At 35.2% G+C, this 15,010-nt stretch overlaps 1 protein-coding gene across 3 annotated transcripts in view; it reads left to right on the plus strand.

The window, feature by feature from the left end:
• The window catches only part of mon2 (Mon2 homolog, regulator of endosome-to-Golgi trafficking), a 273,966-nt gene that overhangs the window by 179,603 nt on the left and 79,353 nt on the right, over positions 1 to 15,010 (plus strand). For all 3 annotated transcript variants that reach the window (XR_016548096.1, XM_090389771.1, XM_090389772.1), the window contains 4 exons: positions 4,472 to 4,634; positions 5,616 to 5,903; positions 9,780 to 9,914; positions 13,155 to 13,289. Coding sequence is in view for 2 of the 3 variants with exons in the window: in XM_090389771.1 (XP_090245897.1) it covers positions 4,472 to 4,634; positions 5,616 to 5,903; positions 9,780 to 9,914; positions 13,155 to 13,289 (721 nt within the window). In the remaining variant the exon portion in view is untranslated. The remainder of the gene's footprint in view (positions 1 to 4,471; positions 4,635 to 5,615; positions 5,904 to 9,779; positions 9,915 to 13,154; positions 13,290 to 15,010) is intronic.

A 15,010-nucleotide genomic window follows, 5' to 3' on the forward strand; every position in this document is an offset into this window, starting at 1 on the left:
CCCGTTATAATGCGGTTCGCTTTACGCTGATTCACTATAACGCTGTTCTTATATTATCTGACCCGTATCTGACTATAACGCTGTCACAGATCACTATAACGCTATATCTCTTTTACAGATTGCATTTTTGGCATATTTAACGAAATCGTTTCATTTGATGGAGTCGATAGCTTGAAAATGAATAGCAAAACAGCATTAAAACGTTTCCCACGCCGACTTGAGAAATTTTCCCATGCTCAGTGAAATTTTCTCGCATGCTAATTTAATTGCAGTACAGTCACTTGTTACGTAGTTCAGAGATCAACATTTTAAAAAACGATCAAGTATATTGCTTCTAATATTTGCGTTATATGCATTTATCGGAAGTATAGTCATCACTCAGTACAGTATTACACATCGTGCGTAACGGACAGTTTACTTGAACATTGTATCGTAATTAATGCAACCAACGCAGTTACATTTTCGAAGAGTTAATAATGGCCGATAAGAATAAAAAAGCAACGTCTGGGCGCAGTACGAAGACTATAAATGTAAGAAAAATACTGAATTTGAAAATTAAATTAGACGTTTTGAAGCGAATTGATTCCTGTCAGCGACAAGCGGATGCGTGCCATAATTTAGAACTTGCAAGTTTGACTGTAAGAACAATTATAAAAAAATAAAGAATTAATTTTAGCAGCGGGAAAGATAGCTGTTCCACTGCAAGCAACTAGGGCTAGGCCGGCTATTAGGATTGAAATGGAAAGACTTTAACTAATTTTATTGAAGGTAATATCCAATGCAGAATTCAGTTAAGTTAAATATTATAAAAAGAGAGAGAGAGAGAGATTAGCCAATATGATGATCTGAAGAAAACTAACCTAAAAAAAAAAAAAAAGAAAAGTGGAATCATTTAAAACTGGTAAGGCTGGTTGAATAGATTTTAAAATCTAGGGAGAAGCCACAAGTGCAGATCAAGGAGCCGAATTGTACCATTTATTATTAAAATAACTTGTTAAAATTATTGAAGAGGGGTATTGTGTGTTATACTTCTCAACAAGTTTATAACATAGATGAAGCAGGACTTTTGTGGAAACGAATGCCTAAAAGAAATTTCATATTGAAAGAAGCAAAAAACATGCCAGGTTTCAAAGCGGTGAAGTATTGGGTGACTTTATTGTTGGGTTGTAACACTGTGGGGGATTTCAAATAATACCCCTTTTAGTTTATTTAAGAGGGCCAAAGTTCAACCCAAAATCGAAACATTTTTCACGATTAAATTCATCAATTAAATTAAATCAATTTAGATCAATTAAATTCATGATTTTAATTGGAATTTTAAGTTTAATTTTGATACGTAAGTAGTTACCACATAATTATATATGTATGTAATGCAGAATATTTTATATGTACAAATATTTGAATAATAAATATTTTGACCGACATTTGTGCATCTTTTCACTACCGTTTATTATTGATTAGGAAATATCCTATGGCACCGACCGCAACTTACAAAACATGTGTTACCTTATGGAAATGCGGAGCTCACTTAGTGCTCTGTTTTTCCGGAACGAATTATCAGCGTTAAGCAGGGGTCACCTGTATACTCCTAGCATTGGTGTACATGCAAGTATACCCCTCACCTGTTTGTACTCTTAGTTACCCTAACAGGCACCTCCGTATCCAGTCTAATCAAGAAGCGTAGCACACGCTTCTTGATTAGACCGGGGTTCAAGCCCGTCACCACCAAATATGGAGGATGCGGAAAGGTCAGGGAATGACCAACGCATATCCTGGAGCAATATGGCCTTAGTTGCTAATGCTCCTAAAAATGAAATAACTAAGTTACCCTAACACAGCCCATGTATTTATTTGTTCCACTATGACTCCAGCAGTCCTGGAAACTTCCATTGCCTTGCTTTCCATGCTGCTGCTCATTCTAATAGAAGCAGTGATCTGATTGAGGTGTATAAAGCCTTGAATGGTTTGGGAATGCTCAATGCTGATGGGATTCTTCCTCTTGCTCAGAATAATTGCCTGAGAGGGCATAAATTCAAATTGAGGAAAGACAGTTGTAGGATATATGTGCGGAAGTTTGCCTTTAGCCAGCGGGTGATCGATTGCTGGAACAAACTTCCATCTGTCATTGTAGAAGTTGATAGCTTAAACAGATTCAAAGCAGAACTAGACAAACATTTGGAATGCGTGGATGGGTGAAATGAGAAGGGGGGTGTTTTTTTTTTTTTTTTTTGGCTGATGCTATATAGGCTTGCTTTATTGCATCGTGCCCTTGCTAATGCTAAAAAATGCTGCAGTGCAAGAATCACTTTTGCCTCTACCTGCGGCCACTGTTAAACTTTTAGTCTGTGTATCTGACCCACTAACACTGCCTCGATAGCATCAGCAAATATTCTTGCACCCTTTCTATTTAAGTGTACCCAATCCCTGTAGAAGTAATCTCTCCTGTCAATAAGCACAGACCAAAGCTGAAAAAAAAAAATTCTACCCCTTGAGCCTTGCACAATCTCTCCAGGGCCGAATAGATCGACAAGTTACACAATAAATTAGTTAAAATGATTTAGAAACAGATTTGAATAAATTACTTCCTAAAGTGGATTGACTTGGCACATTATGGCCTTAGCTGCCAATGCGCCATTAAAAACCAAACCAAACCAAACCTAAAGTGGACTGGGCTTTTCGAAAGTATGTCTTGGTCATAGAATAGGAGTAACGCGAGTTAAATGCGTGAGACTTTTAATACAGAGATTATTCAGTATCTTGGCACATGCATGAAAATGACCACGAATCGGAGATGAGATATGGGCGATGTGCATTAATAGAATTTGCATGCATTTTAATTTCCAGGGTTTCGGCTATTAATAATTTAGTGTAGTTACGCCGTATACTAAGTATTTCGGACTCGTTAAATAAAAAAGCATGGTTTTTGCTGATGGCATGAAAAGCTAATTCCAAGGCATCTGCTCTAGTAATCATTCGATCATGTCATTTTTGAAGAAGATAAATGATCTAGTATACAATATCTCATGTAGTGAATGCAACTCAACCTATCAAGAATCGACATAATGTATGATTGCTGTGAAACTGAAACAACACTTGGCCTCAGTTCGTGTTTCTATGGCAGGCACCTCGGAATTGGCTTTTCACGGCATCAGCGAAAACCACACTTTTTATTTAACGAGTCTATAATACTTAGTATACAGCATAACTACACTAAATTATTAATAGCAGAAACCCTGTAAATCAAAATGCAAGCAAATTCTATTAATTAGATAGTATGAATCAGAGCTGTAATACTCAATATGTTCTACGTTGATAATAATATTAGCAAATTAATAAGAGGAGTTTACCTCAATATAGTACGTGGAACACTTCCGTATGATACCCTCCAGAAATTAAAACGGAAAAAACGAAAAAATCGACAACTTACCAGTCCATTAAAGTAAAATATAAATAATTAAAGTAAAATATAAATAATTAAATAATCAATTTAACACAATTCAAAATCAATTCAAAACAATTAAAATTAAAATTAACGCAATTAAAAGAATAACGAAAATATTCAAAACGATCTTCCTTCCTGAAGCTGACAATGCTTTTCGGCCGACTGTCGTGATCACAGGAATGAAAATCCTATTAATATAAATCACCCATATCTCATCTCTGATTCGTGATCATTTTCGTGCATGTGCCAAAATACTGAATAATCTCTGTATTAAAAGTCTCACTCATTTAACTCACGTTTCTCCTATCCTGTGACTAAGACATACTGTCAAAAAGCCCCAGTCCGCTTTAGGAAGGAAGTTATTCAAATTTGGTTCTAAATAATTTAAACTAATTTATTGTTTAACTATTACTTTCTGCAAACTTTTATTGATTTTATTAGACATAATGGCTTCTGTCATCCAGGGTTTATGTGGTTGGTGGTTGGATTGGGTGTCCTTAGCTATCAATTACAGACATGTCGAGCCATTCATGCGTCTTTGGGGGAAAGAAGCCATTAAATAATTTTATGTTCGATTGAATTCAAGAGTTCGCTGTGCTGAAGCATTCTACAAAAGAGCATCGAGGTAAAGTCTCTTATTTTTTAAATATAAGCGTATTTGTTAAAGCATGATTATTAAAAGTAGTGTCTAAATGCTATGTTTAATATGGTTTTGCTTTGGCAAAATAAACTGCCATTCAATTTATGATTTAATTTTCACTGTCAGTGAAAATTAACATTTGTCAGTATACTGTAAAATCAAAAAAAAAAAACTTGATTAGTATCTTACTGAACTAGCATTTCATTTAGATTGATGTTGATAACTAGAACTGTAAAATTAACTGTAAAGTAAAAATTCCAGTCAATTTATTTTCAGCTTAGTGATGATTGTTGTATTTTTTTTTCACCAAAGGTATCAATTCTAATGTTATATCTTTAAGAGCTTATATTTGTCTATATCATTAACAGCTTGTTTCTTTTTTGTTGTAGAGAATCATTGATTCGTTCAGCATTTCAGTGCCTTCAACTTGTTATTGCTGATTTTTTACCTATTATGCCTTGTTCGTGTTTCCAGTTTTGTGTTGATACTGCTGCAAAATTTGGGTCACAGATTCAAGAGCTAAATGTATCTCTTGCAGCCATTGGTTTATTGGTATGTTTTTCTATAATCATTTGTAGCTTAAAATATGATAAAGCTTGAAACTTAATTTGGCTAACTGAATATATGCTAGCAAATACCATTTAACAAATCATTTAACCAAGCCTAACTTATGGTTAAGTTTTGCATCTGTGAGAAGTTATAAATTATGATAACATACAGTAGTTGAGAACAATATTTCAAATAAATAGTAAAAACCTTTATGAGGTCGAAAATAAGAGGTATATAATATTCTAGTAGCCACTGATGATTGGAAATGTGAAAATTTTAATAAAATTTTATGAAAGTAAATAAAGTCCACTCTTGTATAAAATTAATGAAATTCAAAGAAAGAAGGATAACTATGAAATCTCAGTGAGACAGTAAGTCTCCTTTCAGACATAAATTTATCCTAAATAAATTACATAACTGACTAGAAGAGAATATTCAGAATATATAGATAGCACAATCCCATTTCCCCACTGTATTAGATCATTTCTTTTCAAAATTCATTTCAGTTTATGAGAGCTTTTGTCCAGTAAAGGAGACATATTATTTCACTGGTTCTCTGTGGTTTTTCACTTTGAATATTAATTGGGAATTATTCACTTCCAGTCAGTTATAATTATTTAGGATAAATGTGTGTCTGAGAGGAGACACCATCTTACTGATATTTTATAGTTATCCTGCTTCCTTTAGCCACTTCATTCACTTTATACAAGAATGAATTTTATGTATCTTCTTAAAATTTTGTTAAAATTTCATATTTCCAACCTCACCACCTACTCTCTTCAGTTGGTGGTTGCTAGAATATTATATGCAATATTTTCAAGTTGTCAGTAAATTTCATTGTCACATTATCATGCCAGTCACATTCCAAATTAATATTATATTTCAAGCATAAGAAAATTTTATTTTGAGTATTTATTTATTATTTCAAAAAAAGCTTTATGTATGTACCTGTGACAGTTTATTATTATATTTTCTTAATTTTAGTGGAATATAGCAGATTATCTCTTTCAAAATCATGAAAAGATCCAACAGGCTTTAGATAAAGATAAATCTCCACATTCTTTTCCGATTATAAACAATCAAGCAGTCAGCCATAAATACAGTGTGCCAGCATTCGACAGTTTGTGGATGTGCCTGTTTTGTCGATTGGGAGATTTATGTGTTGATTCTCGGCCAGCAGTGCGTAAAAGTGCAGGCCAGACTCTTTTTTCTACACTTGGAGCTCATGGTTCTCTCCTGCAACAAACAACATGGGAAATAGTATTGTGGCAGGTAATTTGTAATCATTGTTTACATATTAATTAATATAAATAGTAACCTAAAAATCAACAGAAATACAGGGCAAAGTCCTACTTTCTCTAAAGCTCTAATTTATTTATTGCTTTGTTTGATTGCCTAATTCTTTTTTTGTTATAGATCCTGCTTCTCTAATATAAGATATGACTATTAAATAACGAGGCTGCACACACATCCACTTTGTTTCAGAGGAGCAAAGGCACATTAGTTGACCTTGAACCTTTCCCTAGTTGTCTGCCAAGTAACATTCCAATGTACTCATTTGCTTTGCAGTAAGCCAGGTTTTCATTACTTTGTGTTTTTGCAGTTTGCTGGAAAATTGCCAGACAAAAGAATTGAACAATGAATCAACCTCAAATTTTTAACAAAACTAAAGAAAGCACCAACTGAAAGTTATGAGTTGTTACATCAAGTTTATGGGGAAGATACTATGTCAAGAACTCACTTATTTGAATGGCATAAAAGATTTTTAAGATTTAAGATAAAAGAGAATGGGGAAGACAAAAAATTACCAGGCCATCTGGTATCCATGCTCATTTGCTTTGCAGTAAGACAGATTTTCATTACCTTGTGTTTTTGCGGTTTTCTGGAAAAATGATGGACAAAAGAATCAAACAACGAATCAACCTCAAATTTTTAACAAAACTAAAGGAAACATCATGAAAACTGGTGAAAATGTTAACTGGGTAAGGACATTGATTAAAAGTGATTGCTTAAACAGTAGAATGGTAGCATCAGAACTCAGTATGGACAAAGAAACAGTTAGACAAATTTTAACTGAATATTTAGGCATGAGAAAAGTGTATGCCAAGATGGTGTCAGCAATCAAAAAACAAGAAGACTCCAAGATTGTGAAAATGTTTTGAAAAAAATTGTTTACTTTGATATTGAAGGAATTATTATGGATGAATATATCTCACCAAATCAGATTCCCAATCAAATATACTACATTGAAGTTCTGATAAAGCTGCATGAAAAAATTCGAAGGAAGAGACTTGAATTGCGGAAAGATGGTTGGATTCTTCATCAAGACAATGCTCAGGAACACCAACATGATTGACATTGTTTGTACAATGTCAACAATGTCACCACAGGTGACCAGGATCAGGAACACTATAGTTTGGGCGCCTCCGTAGCCAGGTGGGCAGGAGCAGCAGTGCATAGCACACGCTTCTTGATTAGACCGGGGTTCGAGCCCGTGCCCACCAAATACAGAGGATGCGGAAAGGTCAGGGAATGACCACTGCATATCCCCGAAGCAATATGGCCTTAGTTGCTAATGCTCCTAAAAACCAAATAACAACAACAACTATAGTTGGATCAATAACCAATGGGTCAAGTTCTCTTCACAAATAAGTACTGGCTCAGCTTGTATGACAAATTTTTTTTTTTCTCTGATGAATATGGAACCTGCAATAATTCTTTCTCTATACATGCATGGCATCAATTTGAGAGACGCAGGGATGGAGGGGAATGGATAGATGGGACAACATTACTGGCAACATATAAGATTGAGACTAACAGTCCTTCCATGCAAAAGCAAGAATTGTTTACATAGCTGATAATGACATGACATGGCTGGTACTGAGGATATAAAGGGCATTCAATAAATTATCTACCTATCTATGAAGGAAATGAGATAGAAGCAAAAATATTTTTTGTTTTGCAATGCAACTCCCCTGAACTTCAGTACACTTGTTCCATTTTGTTGGCAATGAGGAAATGCCAAACAAAATTCTTTGTTCTATCCGTCAAAGAACACAGAAACAGCAGACCAGACCTCAGTTCATTATCATCAGCAAAGTAACGTCCACGTATGTTTTTCTTGGTGTCGAAACAGGAAATAATCACTGGGGGCCAGATCCGAGCTGTAAGAGATGGGTAAGTTCTGTAAAGTTACAGTCTCTCAAAGCAGCAGCAACAACAGCATGTGACCTGTGCACTGGTGTATTGTCCTGAAGAAGCAGCACACCTCTGGAAAGTTTTCCATGTCATTTTTCCTTTATGACATCCCTTAGGTTGTACAGTAGGGATGCATATGACCCCCATTGACTGTCTGCTTGTGTTCCAAGTAGTGAATGTACAAAATTCCCTCAGCATCCCAAAAAAATGGTGGCCATAATCTTGCCAGCTGAAGGTTGCCTGAAATTTTTTTGGTGGGGGAGAACCCTTGTGCTTCCATTGCATTGATTCTTGCTTGGTGTCAGGATCCCAGTGATGAACCCATGTTTAATCAACCATAACAATTCTGGAGATGAAGGTTTCAGGATCCCTTCCATAAAGCTCAAAATTCTCCTCATAATGCCGTACTCTGAATGGCTTCTACACTCCGGTCAAAAATCTGGTGAACCCACCTTGCACTGACACCTTAGTCATCCCCACCCAAATGTTCATGGAGGGTGGTTATAACTGTTCCCTCAGATATGTCATATTCCCTAGAGATTTGTGACACCCTTAAACGCCCACAAGAGTACCTTGACTAAGAAGTGCTTACTCCAGAATCCCACATGGAGGAGGGTTCATTGGATCGTGGTTTTGGAAACACCACTGGTCATCCCCTGGAACATTCTTAAAGTCCATGGTCAGCCATTCCATAGTTTTCTGTCTATTGGCTTACATAAGTTAGGACAGCCTACATTTACCACGGCTGTCGATGAGGCATGGGAACTTGTCATTGGTCCAGAGACTTCTGTTCTGTCCACTCTTAGAACTCCGTAACTACAACACTCCACAAACAGCCCACAAGATTTTCAGTTTTTGTAATACTTCCATCCTTCAACTGGTACCATACAATCATCCCTTTTATCGAAGTCTGTGAGATCATGTCCCTTACCTGTGTCGATCAAGTACATCATATGGACCGTATGCCACAAACCTGCAGTATTACATTTACTGTAATACTGCATTTACTGTATTACATGTAATACTGCAGGTATGCCACAAACCTGCAGTATTACATTTACCAGTTCTCATCATGACATATACGTTACCAGGCAGGGAGGAGCGTTTAGTGTCAAATGGCACCAGGGGTTTCCCCAATCTCCACACCAGGCAGGGAGGAATGACTAATTGCTAAAACACAGGGGTGGTCATGATGTCTTGATTGGACAGTATATATTGCTACTTATTTAAAGTTTGTGCCATTACCCATACTGTGGTTTTGATTCTATTTGGGGTCTTGGTGGGTAAATAGGCACTGTGAAGATCTGAAAAACCCAGTCATAAGACATTCTTCACAATATGTGAGATAGAATGGCAGTTAAAAACTCAAGTAAAATTTAGGGTAAAAATTTTCATGCTATGAGAGTTATAAAACATTATTTCAGGGCAACTCCCTTGGCATGAGGCTTTCTGCCATATCTTGCATCTCAATATAGTGGATATACTGTATCTTGTCACTGTTTATTAACTTCAGAATGCTTACTTACCCGAAGACTCCAAATGGGATTGAAACCATGGTATGGGTAATGGAATACAGTTTAAATAAATAGCACTATACTTCTCTCTTAAAGTAGTGGTTTTTATTTAAATTAATCCAATACTGAGGCAACTCATGGCACAAGGCCTCAATAAACGAGGCTTTGCAATAATTAAAATTAAAATGTGATATTTTTTAACAAGTAAATTATATAAACATGTTGCGCAAAATTTCTAGGTTGAGTTTGTTTGAAATTTTGCTTGCAGTCTAATAACCAATTACTTCTATCAGAATGCAAGGGAACAGTCATCTGTTTGTATTCCATTATTTTTAAAAGTAATGTTTTGTTTACAAATCTCATTAATTGTTAATATTTATATATTGACAGAAATGCCAAAATCTCCATTTAATTTTGCTTATTGTTTTTTTTTTAGGTGCTGTTCCCCCTTTTAGATAGAGTTCGATCTTTGTCAGGTTCAGCCTCCACAGACAAAATAAATGATATGGAAGGCAATATCCTTATTCATCATTCTCGTAATACTGCCCAGAAGCAATGGGCTGAAACTCAGGTTAATAGATGCATGACCTGTATTAGTAGCAAAAATGAATTTGATAGAACACTTGTTTTTATTTTGAATATATTTTATATGAAGGGCATAATACATGCTACACAGGAGTAGAAATATCTTTAAACACACAAGACTGCATAGAAATTCATGAAAACAATTTTACTAGACACTAATTCAGGAGAGTAGAGAACACAGACTATACAATTACAAAGCCTTTGTTCAAAACAGATTTAATTTTCAGAAGGGAATCAGATAGCTCCTGAAATCTTAGGCAATCCCACCCTGAACAAGATCTTTTGTAACATCCTCATTTCTCTATTAGAACTGTTCTCACAATGTTCTAGATAGATTGCAGGATCATCTAGACAAGACTATAGACACAGCACGGCTTTGTTAAGGGGAAGTCTTGTCTGACCAATTTGACTGGATACTGCGATGCAGTCACAAAGGAACTGGATGCAAAAAATAATTTTGATATTATATACTTGGATTTCAGGAAAGCTTTTGATACTGTTGGACATAAACTGCTCTAAAAATTGGAGCAGTGCAGCATTAAGGAGAATTTGCTGCTATGGATAAAGGGATGGTTGAGTGGAAGAAGACAGAGAGTAATAATCAATTGACACTGTTCTTTGTGGACTAATGTTATCAGTAGAATCCCCCATGGTTCGGTGTTGGGCCCACTGTTGTTTTCTATATTTATCAGTGATATTGATGAAGGTATATCAGCCTTAGTGTCCAAGTTTGCAGATGATATGAAGGTTGGCAGGGTTGTTAATGACACTATGCTACTGCAACAGAATCTAGAAAAGTTCGGCGGATGGGCTGATAGGTGGCAACTGAAGTTTAAGGGTAGCAGAAACCGCAAGAGTAACGTACCAACTATGCAGTACTACACTCAGGGTAATTGAGAATGAAAAAGACCTAGGGATAATTGTGCAGTCAGATATGAAGTTTTCTGAGCAGTGCAGACAGGCTGCCATAGTAGCTCACGGGGTCTTGTCAATGATATACAGGAATTTTGCTAGCAAGGATAAGGAGGTGATTATCTCTTTGTATAAGGCAGTGGTCAGGCTGCACCTTGAGTACTACGTACAGGTCTGAACGGATAATTTTAGGAAGGATGTAAAACCACTGGAATGAGTACAGAGAAGGACAATGAGATTGGTGAGGGGAACAAAGGGATGCTCCTACCAAGAAAGGCTTAAGTTCTGCAAATTGCAGCATCTGGAGACTAGCCACTTGCATGGTGACCTGATTGAGGTGTATAAGGCCATGAATGGTTTGAGCAAGCTCAATGCTGATGGGATTCTTTCTCTTGCTCAGATTACATACCTGAGCGGGCATAAATTCAAATTGTAGAATAGATGTGTGGAAACTTGCCTTTAGCCAGTGGGTGATTAATTTCTGGGACAGACTTCCATCGGTCATTGTGGAAGTTGATAGCTTAAATAAATTCAAGGAAGAAGTGGACAAACTTTTGGAGCAAATTGATGGTTGAAATGGGAAATTTTTTTTTTTTTTGGCTGATGCTGTATAAAGCTTGCTTTCTTGCATCATATGACTTTAATAATGCTAATGTGAGTCTTATGTAGTTTTAAGACATGTTTATGCATTATGTGAAAAGCACAATGTGGAATTTACTGTATTATTTGTGAAATGAAAACACTTTGCATTACATTTGTGATAAAAATTAAACTATTGAATGTCAAATGCTGAAAAATTTAAATTTAAAACCTTATAAACCAATGCTTAATCCATTCAAATTCTTAAACTAATTTACTTATAGGCAAAATTTCCAGTTCTTACACTACAAGCTCTGGGCTGTTAAAATAATAATTTTAACAGCCCAGTTTGCAAACAGCCAATTTGAATTTTACACAAATAAAAGTGTAAAATAGATGCAGTTCTCAAATTCAAAATATCCTCATGCAAAAAATATCTAGAGGAGTGAGGTCTTGCAGACCTTGGAAGGGGAATATTCAAAAGCATTCTTCCTGCAGCTTCTGGAAAATTCTCTAGCCACAAAAGCATCGATATCAGAGCAGAAATGTGGAGGTGATGCATCCTGTTGAGAGGAGTGTCCCATCCACACATTTATCCCTGGCAGGTTATAAAAATTGCTTAAAAACCTAATAGTTTATTTTAGGTTTAAAGTGAAAACTTTTTATTCAGATTGGCCATTGTGCATTTAAAGTTTGAAAATTTGTAAAAATGAAACTTCATACAAGAATGCTTTAATTATGAATGTGTTCTTATTTTTACTTTATTGTTTGAAACTACAATAAAATTGCCAAAAATCAAATCACAAATTAAAAAAATTGTAAAAATAATTTTTATGTATGAAGCCCACAGTTCTTCAATTCCTGTTGAATTATTTGGATTTATAAGCCCAAATCATGCAACTGAGGTCAGCAGGTGTAATTTTCTCCTCAAATTTCCAAAACTAGTTTTGTGCTGCCATCTTATATCTCGCATCATATATCACACTATAAACTATCTACAATTAGTTGAAAATAAATATGAGATGGCAGCATGTACTAGAGAAATTTCAATGAAATATGTTGTTTGAAGTGACCTTCAAAACATAGATCTATGTATGTACTCTTCAGAGTCCATATATGAAAAACATCAATTTACATACTTAAAGGGTTAATGTGTATGCATAATTCTTATCACTCTATAAGTATAAAAATGTGGTATCTACAAATATGAGACAAGCAAAACAAACAAAAGTGTGATAACTTTGATTAACTTAGCAGAGTAAGTATATGACTTCGTTATAATTGCTGAAGTTTTAATACAGTACAAATTTAATATTTTTGAAAGTTGCTAAAACTTATTGATAGGTTATGTTTTTGAAACTCTTAGTCTTCATGGCATTAATGGCTATCACCGGGGTTTGAGCCCGTCACCACCAAATACGGAGGATGCGGAAAGGTCAGGAAATGACCACCGCATATCCTGGAGCAATATGGCCTTAGTTGCTAATGCTCCTAAAAACCAAATAACAAACAAACAATTAATGGCTATCATTCGTCCCCTACCCAAGGTCTGAAGACAGGATCCCAATGAGGTTCCAGGAACAAAACTTATCAGTAAGTGTAAGAAAATGTTTATGCTGGCTAATTAAGAGGCTATAGCCTTTTATAATAGTGTTCAATAAACTAAACTTGCAAAAAAAAAAAAAAAAAAAAACAACCCACTTTGTGTAATGCCATTTACTTTTTAAAACTTTAGGTCCTTACACTGTCTGGAGTAGCACGCATGTTCCATACAAAACGAGAAGTTCTACAAACTTTATCCGATTTTCCTCGGGCATGGGCTCTCCTTTTAGAATTCATAGAAAGTTCAGCATTGAGCAAAAATAATGAGGTAAAAAAAATGTATATAGCTATAGTTATTTGAATGAAAAATTTTAAAAATGAATGAACATTAGTTGAGTACACATTCACGTATGTGTATTTGCAGAAAGTTAAAATATAGATATAATGATAAATAAAAAGATATTGTTATGTAATTTAAATTTTGCCCAAAATTGATTTGGGAACTACACAAGTAAGTGCCATAAAATGCATAAGAACTGTACTGATAGTATGAGGCTATAAGTAATAGCTGTGCATTCTTAAAGCAGATTCTTTCTGCTTAAAAGATGATACTTTTGCATATGTATGCTCTAAGGTATAATGTCAAAGGAATCCTAATTTTTAATCTCCTCTTTTTGATCTCCTTTGATTCAGTCTCTTTCCCATTCTGTCATTTATTTGTTGCCTTTGTTACTAACCTAACGTGAACAAATCATTCAAACGTTTTGACATTCTTCTATGAAACTCTACTTTCTTCACTCTATTAATTAACAGTGAAGTAATTCAAATGTAACAACTGACTTCAGGTTTCTAGTTGTGCAAAGCCAGCTGGTAGAACTCCCAATGTTTTTGCTATTGGCAATGATGTTACAAAATTACTTAATTTACCTGCTAGAATACAAGACAGTCGCATCCTTACCTTTTAGAATACTGGATACATAACCACTCTCCGTGTCATGTTGTTTGGCATTACAAGGATGTGAAATGGAATGATCTATCTGATTTCTGCTTCTCTTTTCTTGGTCAAACTATTGTTTTAAATCTGTTCAGGCATGCAGCAGCCTGGAAAGCATATCTAAATAGATTTATAAGGCCTGCTGGGGTTCTCATGGTTCAAACAAATATATGTGCTGTTTAAGGTTATTAAGAACAAAATCATACATTTGCTTTTATACATAATCATAGAAAATAAGTTCAAAGTATTGGTTAAATCATCAAATGTAGCCATTATAGGAATATCAAAATGTGGTGCCACTCTGACAAGGGATGCAGAATTTGAATACAGTGATTACAATGTGTACAGAGAGGAGAGACAGGGCAGAAGGTGGAGAAAGAATTATGCTATTGGTTAAAAAGCATATAAACTCTAAAGCCATACAAAAATTAACACGGATTTCACTTTAATGTTGATACAGTCTCATGAGAGATAAGCACTGAAAAAACAAAAAATGTAGGGTTTAGGTCAGTGGAATATGTTATAGGCCAAATTACTGATGACTGTAATGAAAAACTATACTGAGAAATAGAGTAGGCCAATAAAGCAGAATGTTTTATCATGGGAGACTTTAACTTTCCAGATACTGTTGATGTTCCTGCTCAGGTTTCTGACAAACTGAATAAGTATTTTGCATCTACATTCACACATGTGAAATTCTTTAGGGAAGAGAATGTCAAAAGTTTATCAAATTCTAACAGGGAGCTAAATGATTTTGTAAAAACTGAGAGGAAAGTGGAAGAGAAACACCTTGGGCGGATGTGATCATATCCAATATGAAGAGAAGCATCAAAGGAGGTAAGCAGACCCTTAGTCATAATTATGAGTGCATATTTAGATTCAGGAACATCCCTGTGGACTGGAGATGTGCGAGTGTATCCCCAATTCACAAAGGAGAGTCAAAGGGTAATGAGTAATTACAGACCTTTTAACTTAGCAGTTAAATTTAGTTCCAGAGAAAATAATGGAGTCACTGGTTAAAGAAGTAATGCAGGATCATCTAGACAGGAAGGCAG

This window comes from Mastigoproctus giganteus, chromosome 2 (assembly GCF_048544385.1).
Source record: "Mastigoproctus giganteus isolate SK-2022 chromosome 2, ASM4854438v1, whole genome shotgun sequence".
Classification (NCBI taxonomy): Eukaryota; Metazoa; Arthropoda; class Arachnida; order Uropygi; family Thelyphonidae; genus Mastigoproctus; species Mastigoproctus giganteus.